The 15,816-nt window shown below is 42.2% G+C and overlaps 2 protein-coding genes across 2 annotated transcripts; one reads left to right on the forward strand and one right to left on the reverse strand.

Annotated features, from left to right (window-relative positions):
• Positions 1-6,315: 6,315 nt before the first annotated feature.
• Positions 6,316-9,899, forward strand: c8a (complement component 8, alpha polypeptide; the record flags this gene model as incomplete). The annotated part of the gene is made up of 10 exons (XM_080503036.1): positions 6,316-6,425; positions 6,540-6,648; positions 6,760-6,904; positions 7,034-7,181; positions 7,712-7,901; positions 7,983-8,165; positions 8,383-8,623; positions 9,020-9,177; positions 9,306-9,531; positions 9,748-9,899. 10 exons carry the CDS (start codon positions 6,316-6,318, stop codon positions 9,897-9,899), a joined length of 1,662 nt encoding a protein of 553 aa, XP_080359162.1.
• Positions 9,900-10,313: 414 nt separating this feature from the next.
• Positions 10,314-15,559, reverse strand: c8b (complement component 8, beta polypeptide; the record flags this gene model as incomplete). Its single annotated transcript, XM_080503037.1, has 12 exons — positions 10,314-10,468; positions 10,587-10,658; positions 11,296-11,449; positions 11,820-11,983; positions 12,059-12,187; positions 12,323-12,563; positions 12,644-12,841; positions 13,405-13,537; positions 13,680-13,821; positions 14,173-14,320; positions 15,094-15,241; positions 15,477-15,559. The coding sequence occupies 12 exons, from the start codon at positions 15,557-15,559 to the stop codon at positions 10,314-10,316; spliced, it is 1,767 nt and encodes a 588-aa protein (XP_080359163.1).
• Between the last annotated feature and the right edge of the window lie 257 nt (positions 15,560-15,816).

The following is a 15,816-nucleotide window of genomic DNA, read 5'->3' on the forward strand; positions in this document are numbered from 1 at the left end:
GGTGTAGAAGTATCTTTTGTACTTGGGGGGGGGGGGGGGGGGGGGTATATATATATATATATATATATATATATATATATATATGAAAGGACCGGATATACAATGTACTCACACATCTCAGGCAAGGCGGAGGTCTGCTGAGCAAAGCTGCTACACCGTGTGGAGAGAAAACAAATCATTATAGTTCCTCCCTTGCTACATATTCAGTTTTATCTTTGCAGAGGAAATCACTTAAACACACTCTACTGTTCTCAACAGTGTCACCTTCTGAGAAACAACACTTCTAAATTTAGCAGCTTGGAGGACGGCGAAGCTCTTACTGGCTTTCGCTGGATGGCGAGAGGGTCTCGTCCTCACAGGCCCACTCCTCGCTGTCGTCTGTGACTGTGGAGCCACAAAATGGTGTGATCAAGCCCCAGCATGCATGCGGATGATAGGTGTTCGGCAGCGCAGCGGCCAAACGCCCGCAGCTTACATGAAACTCCTTCACAATCACAAAACAACATATGGCTGTACAGCAGACAATAACCGGTACAGCTATTCAGAGGTTCCTTTGCTACGAGATACTTATTGGGCCGTTTTTCAAAAGCGGCACAGTGTTACAGTGACTGCAAACCAGTTGAATGGTCCAACATCGAAAAGTTGTATTTTGGGGCTAAACGCTGCATCCCAACTTGATTTAAACAAAAGACAAAAAGAAAAACTTAAAAAATGCACTCGATAAGTAAAGCCCATGTATGACTATTGAAAGAAGAACACATTGACACTTACAGCTGCTTGTTTGAGCAAGGTGGCCTGAGGATCTGCAAAAATCCAAACTCATTGTGAAAACCTAATCATAGCATACAGTGTGAAATCTGGAAAAGTTACCAGTCCTGCTTTAAATCAGCCAAATCATGTCACCTGCTGCCGATGCTGATGTTATCCCCCTCGGCGCTGCCCCCTCGTCCAGCTGCTTGAGCCTTCTTGCCAAGTTCCAGCATCTCCTTGATATTGAGCTCCACGTTCATCACGGAGATATAACCGTCTGCAACAACCAGAGCGGAGCAGTGAAGTGGAGCGTTACACACTGGGGTGCCAATACGACAAATGGCTCAACGTCATGTAAAGACGACCGCAAATAACTTCCAATTTTCGGAAATTTAGATATTAAAACTCTAAAAGGTTATAATCTTTTGTAGACTATTTCACAATATTTGTTCGGCAGCTCGACCACCCATGGATAGAAAGTGTTTTGATAGATTTTTTTTCCCCCCCAACAAATAAACACTGACAAGAACATCTTGTCCTTTCTTTATGATTTCTTTTTTTTTTTTTCTAACCGCTCCAAAACAACACAGGGGATGAATGACAGGACTACACTCACACTTGTGGTTGGCATCACGTGCCAGCCATTTGCCTTTGGGGCAGTTGGTGGTCCGGATGATGCTGACCGTGTCCCCGGTCTTCACAGGCAGGTCATGCTTCCGGACTTTATTGGCGACCTTCACCTTGGCGTGGTATAAGGGCTCTTCATCTCCAGTCACCTGCAGAGGCAGAGGCAGAGTTCAGCACTGAGAAGGACTTTCCCCCTCACGACAAGTCCCAGGAACCAGCAGAGCATCGGCCGTGCAAAACAGCTTCTGTATCAGCGAAGCGGATCCAAGAGAAACAAGGGAAGAAAGCGCACGTCTTACTTTAAACTTCTTTTTCATTTCGTTCTCCTTCTTCTCCCTCTCCTTTTGCTCTTTTCGTTCCTTCTCAAGACGCTGTTTCTCCCTCTTCTTCTGTTCTTTGTAATCAGCAGTGCTTGGGCTTTGGGGTTCCCTAAAAAAAAGAGAGAGAAGAGAAAAAAAGGGAAGCTTTTAGCCCTCGAGGATAAGGCATTCAACCAGTTTGATTTACCACGAGATCAGTGAGATGGGTGACATGCCAAACAAACCTGAGGACATGATTATAGGCCACATGAGCATGTTCTCCTGAGACACTGCCCCTGCAGTTTGATTATCACAGTTAGAGAAAAATCAATGACCGTCTCCCATTTGGCGAAAATCAATGTCAATGAACACATGAGCTGAATGACTGAAAAAAAAAAAAAAAAAAAAAAAAAAACCCCAGCCCAACAACAAACACCTACCACGGATTCCGCGGCCGTTTGTTGACAGACGACTCTTCCTTCTTAAAATAAGCACAGGTTTTCTTAATTTACCATAAATCACAGCTGGAGCACATTGTTTATTCATTGCACAAAATAGTTCTTTCAAATACTCAATTTAAATTTAAATGAGTTACCATTGTGTGGTTGCCAGTATATGAATCTGTCAAAAAACAAAAACAAAACAATAAACAGTGAAGTTAAATTGTGGACAATAAATGCATGCAAATAGGCCTTCTGCTGAATGAAATGTGCCTCCATAAGGACTCTCACTCTTCACGCTGCCTTCTCGTTGCCTTGAGTTCTGGTCCATGAATTTGTTGACGCTTTCAACATCCTCGTAAACATTATCATACGTCTCGTAGTAACTGTCCGGTTGGTAAACACTGGCAGAGGACAAACGCATCAGATATCATTTGTACTTGGAAAACAATGTGCGCGTTGATTCCAGTTCCTATCGAGCTCACCACGAATGTGTTTGAATCCCATCACTCCATGCTGCATGGCCACTAAGCTCCGATTCCTCTGGGACAGACTGGCACTCGGCAGCTGCCAGATCAGTCTCATCAGACTGAGATTTGGGAAAGGAATCTACAAGCGCCTCCTCGCTCTGGGACCACGGCTCTGGCAAAGCGGGCTCTGGGAGCTCTGACAGGTTTATTGGTTCGGGGAAGCTGCCGGGACGGAAAGATATTATGTTTGGACTGCCAAGGTTCAGATCTTGGATGACAGAACTCCCGCTGGCCTCTGCAGTATTACATGCCGACAAGTCAGGTTGTGGACCCTCGCTGCTGGTGACCCTGAAGTTGACTGGTGCGTGACGGTCAGCACTGACAAAGTCCGAAGGCTCCAGTTCGAGCGCAGCGACGTCCACGGCTTCACCCTCAGCTGTGTTTGTCTCCAAGTCTGGAAATTCTGGAACATCCAGCAAAGAGGTGGATGGGTGCTCAGATTCTGGCTCCTCACTTGGTACTTGGCTTAGACATGGCGACACCTCTATACAAAAAAAAAGAAAGAAGCAAAAGCAGCACTTCAACAGATGCTCAGCCTCGCCGCGAATGAGAATAATAAACCGTCGTGACGCTAGTGCACAGCAGGTCATCTCCAAGCTAAACAACCATAGCCACAAAAAAGGGAGACGCTAACACTTACAATGTTTGAAAGAAAAATACATACCGCTGACATTGGGGTTGTGACAACTGCTGAGATCTACTAACGGGGGTCTGGTGGACTTGGCTGGCGGTGGGCCCAGAGTCCTCAGGTCAGGTAAAGTCTTCTTTAGAGGGACACACATTGATTGAGACGCGCCAGCCTTCGCCGATAGATGTCGAGCTTTTCCTCGCCCAAGCTGCTTATCTATAGCTTGCCCTTGAAAACAAAGAACAATGCGAGTGTTTCTATATACTTCATGAATAGTTTTATGTCATTTAAAAAGAAGCAAGTACATAGTAAATAGTTGTACTGATCTAAAGTCAAGAGAAGCAGCTTAATGAATGCGACTTACTGCGAGCAGAGGCGCTGGCTTTGAAGAAGGGCCGGGCTGAAATACAGGAGAGGTGGGGAAGAGACACCGGCGGTGGTACCGGCAGGTCAGCCCAACAATTCTCAATGTACTTTGGGGGTGAAGGCAATTCTTTATCTCTGGAGGCGCCATCAGGGGAACGCGACATTTTAGATCTGTTGGGATTTAGTATTTGTTTGCATGAAAACTTCTTCTTGGCCTTCTCCAAAGTGCTCATAATCCTGCTGTCAGAGCTTAGGCTCGTTTCTGTAGGAGGAGGGGTGAATATGTCTGGGCTGGAGAGGTGACACTCCGGTATGGACCGGTCACTTTGGAACACAACGTCCTCCTCGGCAGCTTGCTTCTCCACTGAAGGCAATTCACAGGTTGCGCTGCAAGGCCTGATGGCAGGATCAGGCTGTGTGGGCTCCTCTCCATTCTCTCCGCTGACCTTTGATGATTTAGTTGACCTGAAAGGAAGCAGCAGAGCTTTCTTCTTGATTTTACTCTGTGGCAAGACTTCCTTCTCTGCCTCTGGTTCCAGTTTTTGCTCCTTTTTGGCTGGCACTTCTGTCGTCTGATCTCTCACAGGCAGAGCAGGAAGCACCAAAGGCATGCATCGGTCTTTGAGAGAAGCCTTTTTTGTGCTCTCTCCACTAGACAACAATGGCGGAGAGGTCCGCTGAGGCTGTGGCGGGAAGGAAATTGGCCGTCTGCCTCCAGATGCCCGCTGTCCATCTCGATAGAAGACAGAGGGAACCACTAATGCTTTGCTTTCTAGAGCAATATTAATACTGTTAACCACAGAGCAACAGTGACCTCCAGGAGGTGGGAGGTGTTTGGGTTTCTCAGCGACAGCTGGCCGGCTACTTCGAGACTGAGCCAGGAGGGCCTCTTCCTGAAATTTGGCCCTCAGTGCTTTAAAGTTGATTGAGCCCTCCTGGAAAAAAAGAAAGAAAGAAAAAATCAGAGAACAAAAACATACGAGATTGAAAGAAATCGCTATAGCATTCCCAGACAATTCAGTTGAGGAAGATAAAACAAATATTGGTCTGCCAAACTCACAAACTAGGTTTCAGTAATATTAAAGATCATTTTAATGGAAATATAGATTTTAGCAACGTCTAACCGAAGAGAAGAAATGCATATTATTTTTTTAAATGGCATGAAGTGCAAACAGTACAAGCCATGGATTAACAAACTGCTCAGTAAATCAATTGTTTCAGATGACCTTCTGTTTAATCTACAATTTTAAGGACAGAAGACATAGTTTCAAAGTGTGAGCAACACAAGAACTTTAACTTCACAGCTTATGAGAAACTTATGAAAGCTTGGACAGGTATTGCAACAACTATGACCTTGTTTTCCTTTTTAAAACAAAACAAAACAAAATAAAACAAAACAAAACAGTGAGACAGCAAAGCTTTGTGTATTTTTGTCCCTCACATATAAAATAACAAAACAATGATAGGGCAGCTTTGTGGCTAAGTCTGGATTCAACATGGTTTCGTCAGAGGAAAACTCTTTAAATGTACCTCTTCCATTGCAGCTCGTGTTGCTCATTGTTCAGGACTGCGCATCTAGAAAGTGTCCAAAAGCTCTTCGTGACGCCATCGACTACTTTAGGAACTTTAAGAGGCTAAAACTCATCAGACTGCTGTGACGCTAATCACGGACGAACAATTTGAAGGCGCCGCGAGGGACGTGACGCACCTGGGCTCCCTGCGACGTACGTACGTGATTACGTCATTTATGGGCGAATCAGAAGTGTTTAAAAAAATAAAACACAAACAAACAAACAAACAAACAAAAAACAACAACAACAGCAACAATAATAATAATAATAATAATAATGAAAATAATAATAAACATGTTCATTCTCTTTTTTTTTAATTATACTTTACTTATTTTCAGTTATTTTCGTTATATTATATTCTTTTATCTTTCAAATGGTTTTGATGGATTGAATGAATCGTTTTATGTTTGGTTCTAATGCGATACAGGATTTACAAATACTATTCACTTTAACTAACCAATAAAAAGCAAACAGACTAATGCCAGTGGCTTATTTATGCCTTACTTATAAATTCTGCAGAATAACCTAGAACTTACAAACAAAATCCCAAAAAACTCAACCAATAACAGAAGAAAAAACCCCAAAACAAAACATTAAAATGACAGAAAAAGCATTAGCTTACCTTTTCTGCTATTATTTAATTGTTCTCTTAACCCAAATATTTTTTTATACAGATTTCTTTGCTGTCATTTTATTAACTCTTCTTTCTATGCATTTTTAAATTGTTTACTCTCCGTACAGTTTTTGTTATCTCAGAGGTTTTGTCTTATCATCATATTGTCAAATGGTTACCTGCATGAAAGGTACTATCCAAATAAAGGCAGAAATAGTGATTGAACATAACTCTTTGTGTTTGGGCATAAAGCAACAGGCTGGTTCATTTAAAAAAGAAAGTTTGTTTGAGCAAAGACAGGACCTGGAGGTTAACGATCATTAAAACATAAAAACTTTCCCAACTGTTGTAAGAGCATGTGTTTGCTCTTGATCAATCATTACCTCTGGTCTGTAAAGACTGCAGTGGAAGAACATCCCCTTGGATCACAACAGCTGTTTTGTAATGAGGCACTTGGGCATTTAGGACGAGTTGCACATTTAAAAAAAAAAATGGGGATATTTATTAATTTACTCCTGGCTTCATGCACACTGCATCTGCTCAACAATTTTATCACAACTGTGAATGCGGCCAGGAGGCCATGGACAACAGCAGATAACAGGTGCAGTATTCCCCACTTCACTACTTATTAGCTGGATAGCTGTGATTTATTGTAGCCAATTCACCTTGGGCATTACAAGTTAAACTAAGATGATAATAATGTTTTATGGGCCAGTTGGGTAGCGGCAAGGATGTCCCGATCTGTGAACAGACCCATACCCATCAACTGTCAGCTGCGAACCTGGTCATCGTGGACATCATGTGACGCCTGTACAGACAAAAGGGTGAAGATGTTTTCGCACTCAACTGCATGCGGCAGTCATTTTAGGTTATTAAATGAAATGATGGTTGAAACATTACAAAGTGATTTCAACTAATTGCGAACCATGTCTTAGTCCCGTTTCCGATACCTTGAGAAACCTTCTCAGTTTGGTGGCACAAACTGTATTGAGACGCTGTGGGAGACGTTTGCATGTCCCGATGCATCACAATGCCAGGTGAAGGATTATTGCGGAGAGAGTTTCACCTGCAAAGAGACAGGTAAGTCCCTTCCACCGACACTCTCTCTTTGAGGTAATCTATCCGTTAACATTTCAACAAACATGCAGGACATGTTATATATGTTTTGGGGATTTGAGGTTCCGTGTGTATCTGTGTGTGCTTCTGTAGGGCGCTGCATCAGCCAGTCACTTCGCTGTAATGGAGAGTCAGACTGCGGTGACTTCTCTGATGAGGAAGGATGTGAAACTTTCAACCTGAGAGATGATAAATGCTCCACCCTCTTGCCAATCCCCGGTGTTGAACGTGGCACTCAGGGGTACCTACAGCATATAGATCACCAACATTTTATCATCAAGCATGCTGCAGTTTATCTCACTTTTTGAGGTGGTGCACAGCAAAGAATTACAGCCACTAAATCCCAGTGCAACCAGGACACGACAATAAACACAACTTAGCCACTTTATAGATCATACAAGAATTGTTATTCACTCCCAGACTTGTTTCGAGAAGTTTGCTCAACACTCTCACCTTATAGGGGATAAATGTGATTTGACACTACTTATGGACTTTTCTATGTGGAGTTTTCATGTTTTCCCCATGTGCGCCTCCGCTCACAGTCCTAAAACATGCATTTTAGGGTAACTGGTCACTCAGTGTGTATGTGGGTTTCTCCTGGTGTTCTGTCTTCTCTCATCATCAGCTTGGAACAGCACCAGCAGCCCACACATGTGAATTGGATAAAACATGGATGGATGGATGGATGGATGGATGGATGGATGGATAAAAAGACATTTTGACGAATGAGACTGTTTCAATCACATCATAATTTTCCGTTCTCTCTTGTAGCTACAACGTCTTGACTCAAGACTTTGTAGATCAAGTCCTTGATCCAAAGTACTTTGGAGGGAAGTGTGAATATGTCTATAATGGCGAATGGAGAAAATTCACTTATGATGCTTTCTGTGAGAACCTGCACTACAACGAAGATGACAAAAATTACCGAAAACCCTACAACTACCATACCTACCAATTTGAGGTAATGTAATATTGTGGTTCTTCAGTTTTTGTTTTTTTAAATTAAAAAGCACATCCTGATATGAAATTGCACCCTATGCAGGCTCAAGCTCGATCAGAGGGCTCTCACGAATATTATGAGGATATGGTGAGCCTGCTGAATGCACGCAAAACAACGTCATCCCATAATGGGGGAGCCTCCATCGGGATCTATTATGTGGAAGTGGGATTGAGCGGCAGCAAAGAAACAGAGTTTCTCAAAAACTTAACACAATATAAGAGCCAGGTATGATCCACTGTCCCAGACATCGACATGTTGGCAACATCAGCAATATCATATTGTGTAACTCTCTTTAAGGGAGCACACCAGTGCACGTCACAAACTTTTGAACTTCACTGATAGGCTTTTGTTCAGTATGTTTTCAGTAGCAATGAAAGTGTTTCAAATTCAGGCATTATGAATACCATTAAAAAGGTTTGACTTTTGGCTTTCCCTTCCCCAGGACCTCGGATTTATTCGACTTTGGTCCAAAGTACAAACGGTCCTCTTCAAGATGAGAACGAATAAACTGATGCTCCATGAAGATTTCTACTTTTCCCTCATGGAGCTACCAGAGCAATACGACTTTGGGGTGTATGCCCGTTTCCTCAACACATTTGGCACTCACTACGTTACAGAAGGGACCATGGGTGGGACCTTGGAATATGTTGCAGTCGTCAACAAAACGTCAATGGCGAAATCAAGTACTGTGCATGCTGTGGTTTGTGATTCTGCGTAATCTGATAGGAAATGTTGTGTGAAACAAGCTTTTCCTCTCCTTCCTGATTCTGATAGAGATTAATGGTGAACAAACTGGAAGATGTATTGGTGCATCCATTGGTTTGAACTATCCACTTGGAGATTCTTCAAGCGTTGACTTCAAGTTGAAAGGAAACTCATGTAATAAAAATGGAAAGTTCAGTAAAGGTAAACAAAGCCTAAGTGTTATGAGGTTCATATTATTTGTGATGTATAATTCAATCTTCAATCTGAGCATAGCTTTATTTGTAACTATGTCTGATTTATATCCGCTGAATTGATGCAATGTGCTTCTGCTCTATTACAAAAGATTTGAAATATTTGTATGTTTTGACACACAGATGCAGATGGCAGCTCGTCGGTGGTAGAGGATGTGATCGCACTTGTAAAAGGGGGAGTGACAGACAGCAGCACTGGCCTGTTGGCTGTCAGAAACCCCGAAACCTACAGAAAATGGGGGGCGTCTCTTCAATACAACCCAGACCTCATAGAATTTGAGGTATAGCCACTTGAATGTGAAGAAAATAGCTATATTCTTTCCCCATATGATTTGACATTGTGGCCATGTGATTTCGTAATTTTATATCCTCCACTTTGTCTCTTTGTCCCTCCCTCCCCCTGATCCAGACCATGCCCATTCATGAAGTGGTGCGCCTCAGCACCGCTGCTGACCATGTAGGTGCTCGAGCCATCAACTTGCAGAGGGCTTTGGATGAATATCTTCAGCAGTTTGACTCCTGCCACTGCGCTCCCTGTCGGCACAATGGGATCCCTGTCCTGTCAGGCACCTCCTGTGAGTGCATCTGTCATTCAGGCTACCATGGAGTAGCCTGCGAGGAGACACTCAGGAGAGGTGAGGTTCACAGCCACGTTTTTTTTTTTCCCCCACTTGGATCAGATTTAATGAGCTGTCACAGATTCCGTTTTCATACATGACAGAAGGTACATAAATAAACTAAAACTTAATGACCAAAGAAATAATTAAGAAAGGATAACAAACAAACAAACAAATATACATTTTGCATTCTGGTTCTAATCACTTTCTGCCTGTTTTAATTTGACTTACCAGATACAAAGATAGATGGTGCGTGGTCCTGCTGGGCTTCCTGGTCATCCTGCACAGCTGGGAGAAAGACCAGGACACGATCATGTAACCATCCTCCCCCTGATGGTGGTGGAGCAACTTGTCTGGGCTCCTCTTCTCAGGCCGAGCGCTGTTGAAGAGACTCCTCTATCATATTAAGAATAAAAGAGTGCTGACTGAAAAAATGTGTCATGGCAATCTCTTTTTTCTTCTTTTCTTTTATTATGCACCAGAGTGTCAGCATGTGACATTTTGTAGATTTCCCAAAAAGTGAAGGTTAAATCTGGCGTTAACAGAAGCTGAATTCAGGTCAGTGCTTTTGGCAAATGGAGTTAAATGCTGCATAGAAGAGAAGCAAACACACACGGTTCCATATTTCTTCTGAAACACTCATTGGAAATGTCCCATTTCAGTGTTTATAAATGTAATTTAATATAGATACGAATCATTTGTATCACACAAGCCATTTGACAGACAAATAAACCACAGCTGAATATATTGCCCAAGAAAGGCCTTGTGAGTTTTTATTAAATGTTTGTCTGCATGCATTTTTAAAAGCATTCATTGGATTCTTGCTGCAGTCCTCTGCAGGTCATGCCTCCATTGCTTGGCGCTGGATTGTTACACTCTCGACTCCGTGTCATTTTCTTTCCACTGCAGGAGGACCATGATCCCCAACAGCTCCAGCTGCCATCGGTAGCTATTTCTGTGAGAGAGGGAGAGTTGAACCATACGGCATGTCTCAGGAGGCTTAGAGTAGGATTAGTGCATATTAGTAAAATAAATGGGAGTGTTTCTTTTTTTTTGTATTTTGGTTGACTTGCCTTTTCGTCGTTGTGTGATTTCACAGCCCAGTCCAGTGTAACCAACAGGACACACACAGTCACACCTCGTGCCTTTTGAGAATGAACACAATATTTACTATATCAATGAACATATTATAATGATTATCAAATATTACATTGAGAAGTTTTCCCATCTACAACCAAAGCCTCAAAAGCAACACACAACACATCCAAAGGGGATATAGGGTACTATTATCCTCATCTTCTGTTTCAAACTTTGTGACTTTTTCCATGTTTGTCTTTTACCCCGGGTGTGCAGTAGGCCGCTGCTTTCCCTGGATGGTAAAGCAAATATCTATACAAAATTATCTGTATTGAGCTGACTTTTGCTTCAAACTTGGTCCAAACTCTATTCAATAGAAAATCTGCAGCTTGCTTCAATATTTCAGACTTAAAAGCTGCCAGTTTTGTAATACACGTACATCAGCCCTTTCCAAACTAATGACCTCAGTCATTACCCATGAGTCATTCTTAGTGCACATGTTTTTTTTTTCTCTCTAGGCCAGCTCTTGAAGATGCTGGCCACTTCTGTTAAAATAATCTACATCCTAAATTGAACAGATGATAGTTTTCATCCCTCATAGCATAAATGTCCAGGTCAAGAGTGTGACTTTGGAAAACCTATTAATCCTACAAAACAAGAAAATGTCATTTAAAATAACATAAATGGTAATATTTGATGAATTACCTCTCAAAACAGCCACTCCATTGTTGTGACAAGGAGCACAACGACATGAGCTGACTTCTGCCAGATACTCTGACAGGGCTCTCTTCAAATTTCTTTTAAGGATAGCATCGTAGGAGAAGTCTCTGGAGGTCACCAAGTCATACAGCGGGCGGGTCTGATGAGACAAATCATGAAATAAAAAATGTTTTTTGGACAGGGGCAAATGGAAATGTCCACACGTATTGAGGCCACATTGTGTTGCCTATCTATTTGGCATACTTATCACAGCTTTGTATTTCAATTCACCATTGATCATCTAAGTTCTGTACTTTGTATCTGTGAAACTGGGCCAATGGGGGTCACATCAATTAGTCAGGGAATATTCCTTGCGGAGAGCTTCATCACAGCTTCAAATCAAGATGAAATAGTTTAAAAGAGGAACAGAAATAGGTGGTAATTGCAGTAATGCCACAAGAGGATGTGGTGGAGAAGAAAGATAGAGACAAAGTGAGATAATGAGAAAGCATTTATCCAGAGAAACTCACTGTTCTTCGAATAAAGTCAGGGTTGAAACGCACACCCTCGCCCCATAACCTCATCAGCTGTGGGGTTGGCAGCTTCTTAGACACCAAAGCAGTGATGGATTCACTGGTGCCTCCTTTTACAACAGCGACAAAGTCCTCCACCACACTGCCTCGGACTGTGTCCGCTGGATGGAAACAGCTGATTTGTCAGACATGCAGCAGAGGAAGTGAAAGAGATTTGATCGTATATGCAACCTCACCTCCCATCTCATTCAGTAAGCCGTCACAGGATCCACCTTGAACCCCGCCAGACACATACACTCCATAGATGTTCGCCCCGAGCCTGAGGCCTGCCTGCACACAGGACTTGTAGTCTTCCAAAGAATAATCTTCAGACAAGAAAAAAAAAAACTATACATATAAAAAGTATATAAAAGAAATTATTGAAAAACTCTTTTGCTCATGGATCCAGGCTTTATTTTTTTTAGCACTGTATAGGAAAGTATATGTCTAATCAGTTTTACCTGTCCTCTCAAGCTTCTCCTTGTTCAAAATAATGGTGTGCTCATAGTCTCCCCCAAGGACAGCTTCAGTGACATAGTGGGTGCCATAGTCTCTGTAGATTTGTCTGTACTCCCCATAAACATAAGACTGTGGCAGAGAGCGCAGGCGCTGCAGAAACTCAGGGTGAAGCATCAAATCTTCTGACTTCAGCATATATTGGGCCAGCTCCAGTTCTGCTTTGGCTCTCACAAAGCTGTTGGTCTGGCAGATCAGAAATATCAGGTGAAAATGTGCCCTGTTGGTATACTTGAATGGTGTACCATCAGCCTCTGAAATGTCACCTTGCCAGAGGCTCTACGGATCTTCTGAATAGACTTGGTGTATTTGGCCTTATTGAAGTTGAAGCCAAATTCAAATACACCTGGAATAGCAAAGCCAAAGCTGACAATGGTTTGGGTCATCCGTTCCTTCATGGTGTAGTCCATGTAATCAGAATAGGTTTCAAAAGACTGCAGGGTAAAATCATATGAGCCTTTTGTCTGTGGAAGACACAAATGTTTTAATACATGAATGACCATGGCACATTGGGCTATACATATGTAAGTGTGGGCTATTAGATTGATATTATAATTATTCATCAGGATTACATTACAAAAAGAAAAAAATAGAAAAACAGTGATGCATGTCTTTTGAGAAAGGTAGCTGTGATTTCCTAGTCATTTACATAAGACCTAACACAACAATGTATTATGCACCAGCGGCGTTGTTAAACATGGCATAACGTTGAAATAGCAGTTACTTTTGTTGAAAAGGTTTGAATTTTTTTAGGTTATTTTTTTTAAAGATATTCCATTGAATATGAACTTTGTAATTCTTTATTTAGATCTCTTTGTATTAAAGCGATAGATAACATTTGGAATTGTCCAAACATTTCGACTCATAGCTTATTTGGGCTTTCACTTTAGTGCGCATGTCCCACTTGAGATCAAATTGCTGTTTGAGTTTGACACCCCTGCAATAGATGTGATGAAAATGTGAGTAAATAAATGTTGTACTTTATCAAATCTCATGAGATAAACGCATCATTCTTTATCAGTCTTACCTGTAAAGTGTACTGTTGTAAGTTGTGAGGCTTCCTGTATCGGACATCCTGGATGTAATGAGGCAGACAGCTTCCAGCGTAGTATCTGTTATCGAGCACCATTCCTTCCAGGTTACTGTTCAAGATATTTATTCTGACACAACAGTGACAGCAGTAGAATTAGAGAGAGCAGATTTCTTTGAAAAGAGCAGCATGTTTACATATTTAAACCTTAAAAAAAAAAAGAGAAAAATATGGGCTCTTTTATGAGACAGGCTGAGGGAAACATGACTCACCCTTTGGCAAGGTTTTCAATTCCCCAGTACTCCTCGGTCGCCTGACTGCAGGGTTTGGGAACCTTCCTGCAGCCAGCTTCATCTGACATGTCGCCACAGTCATCCTCTCCATTACACTGCAGAGTACTATGAATACAACGACCTGAAGGACACACATGAAGAGTTTGACCCCCTTTCATTGCGATGCCTTTGTTTGCTTTCTCGTGAATAAAATGTTAGAAATCACTCTCCATAGTCTGGGTATAAAATACCAGTCATCAGTCGATTAACTGAGGCCAATACAGGGGTGTCAAAACATTCACTCTGTGAGTTCCAAGAATCCCACAAGAGAGTTGATTCTGGAGTACTGGAGACAACTTGGTTACTTAATGGACCAAATTCAGAATCTTCCTCAATGAAAAGGTGTTTCACTCAGACAAAGAAGGGTTTTAACGTTGTTTATCATACAACAACAGCAATCACACCGAAGTATTCGGATGGAGGGAGATTGTACCTGTCTGAGCGCAGAGGAATCCCTCACACAGAGGAACATTGTCACAAGTGTAACGGGCAGGAACATCACAGACCTTCTCCTCCCTGCCATAAAATTTGCACGGTTCCCCTCCAAACTGAGATGGCTGCTCCAGCTTGGCATAGCGATACTGTGTGGTTCAAGGAGACAAACAGATAAACGCTCACAGAAACATGGGGGAGGGCTCACTATTACCCAATAAAGATGGCTCCGAACTGCCTCTGGGGACTGGTAACAGCCGAAATCACATTAGTGAGCCGTTTTCACTTTGTCATGTCAAGGTTATGAATCCACCGCCTTGTAAAGGAGATGAGATAGAGCACTGGACTACATCAGATGAGACCTTTTGCCAACTGTGGGCCCTCCTATCTAAAAGGAAAAAGATGCTGGCTGTTGAATTCTTTATAGTTATCACAATTAGTAGTTGCTCCACAAGAGTTCATGTATTTGAATTAAATGTGTTTTAAAGGACAGTAACCGTTTAGCATGGTGTTGCAGTTGCCTGAAGGAGTTTGTATGTTCTCCGTGAGCCAGCGTAAGTTATGTTCAGGTATTGTACCTCATTTCCACAATCTAAATACATCAAGTTATTTTGTGAATCAAAAGACACCTTTGCCAAGTGATATGAGCCGTTTTACTAACCGATTTTGTGGATCAGTGCAACTGTTTGTGCTGAGTTTTAACATGCAAGACTCTGTTAATGTGTGCTAACTTGTGCGATGTAATTAGCTTATTGCACGTATTTGCAATTACATCTGCAGGAAATTTAGAGTCACCAAGAAGAAGAACTGCAGACTCCACACAGAAACGCCCCCAACCAAATACACAGCGACAAATATGCTCGGAGAAATGTTGCTGTTTCATTGTGCCACATCCCACTCTTCCTCTTATTATCATACTTACACTCTTTTTCTGACAGGAGTCACATCGTGACCATGTACTCCACTCTGATAAAATACAGTCCACCGAGTGAACTACCACTTGGTCACCCACTGAGCGAGCTTGGCGAACCCCAGGATGCTCGCTGCTTGCTGCTGTTTTGGCAACATTACTGAGAAACAACAACATTTTAACAGACAATAACAGACTGATTTAAGACTGATCTGTACAGACGATGAGTGCAGTCACTTTTGGTTTGAGTATGATGGGTCTCAGGGCTTCTTTGACAACCAAAGACAAGCAAAACATTATTTAATGTCAGCAAATTTTAAACTCAACCAGTGAATTAGAAGAAAATACTGAAAGTGTTCAAACCACAGAATGAAAGCGAGGAATGCATCTCTTACCTGAGGAGTACAAAACTCAGAGTGACCTGTAGTAGTATGCTGTGATCCCCCAGTGCTGTCCTCTGCATCACCACAGAAAGCATGGCTGTGTGTTGGGACTGACTACGAACTGAGAGAAGACACTGCTCAGCTCTCAATGTAAACACACAGCGATCAATACTGGCCTCGGTATGAACTCACCGCTGCCGCTAAAGCCAGAGGAGAAGCCAAATACACAACGCTCAGTCACAGGATCAGGTGCAGTGTGTTGAACAGTCTTCGTACAGAATTCAAACTCAATTATCACAACAGGTCGTGTCCATCATCTATAATATGTGATACAAAATCGTATATGAACAAA

The sequence above is a fragment of the Blennius ocellaris genome (genome assembly GCF_963422515.1).
Source record: "Blennius ocellaris genome assembly, chromosome: 10".
Classification (NCBI taxonomy): domain Eukaryota; kingdom Metazoa; phylum Chordata; class Actinopteri; order Blenniiformes; family Blenniidae; genus Blennius; species Blennius ocellaris.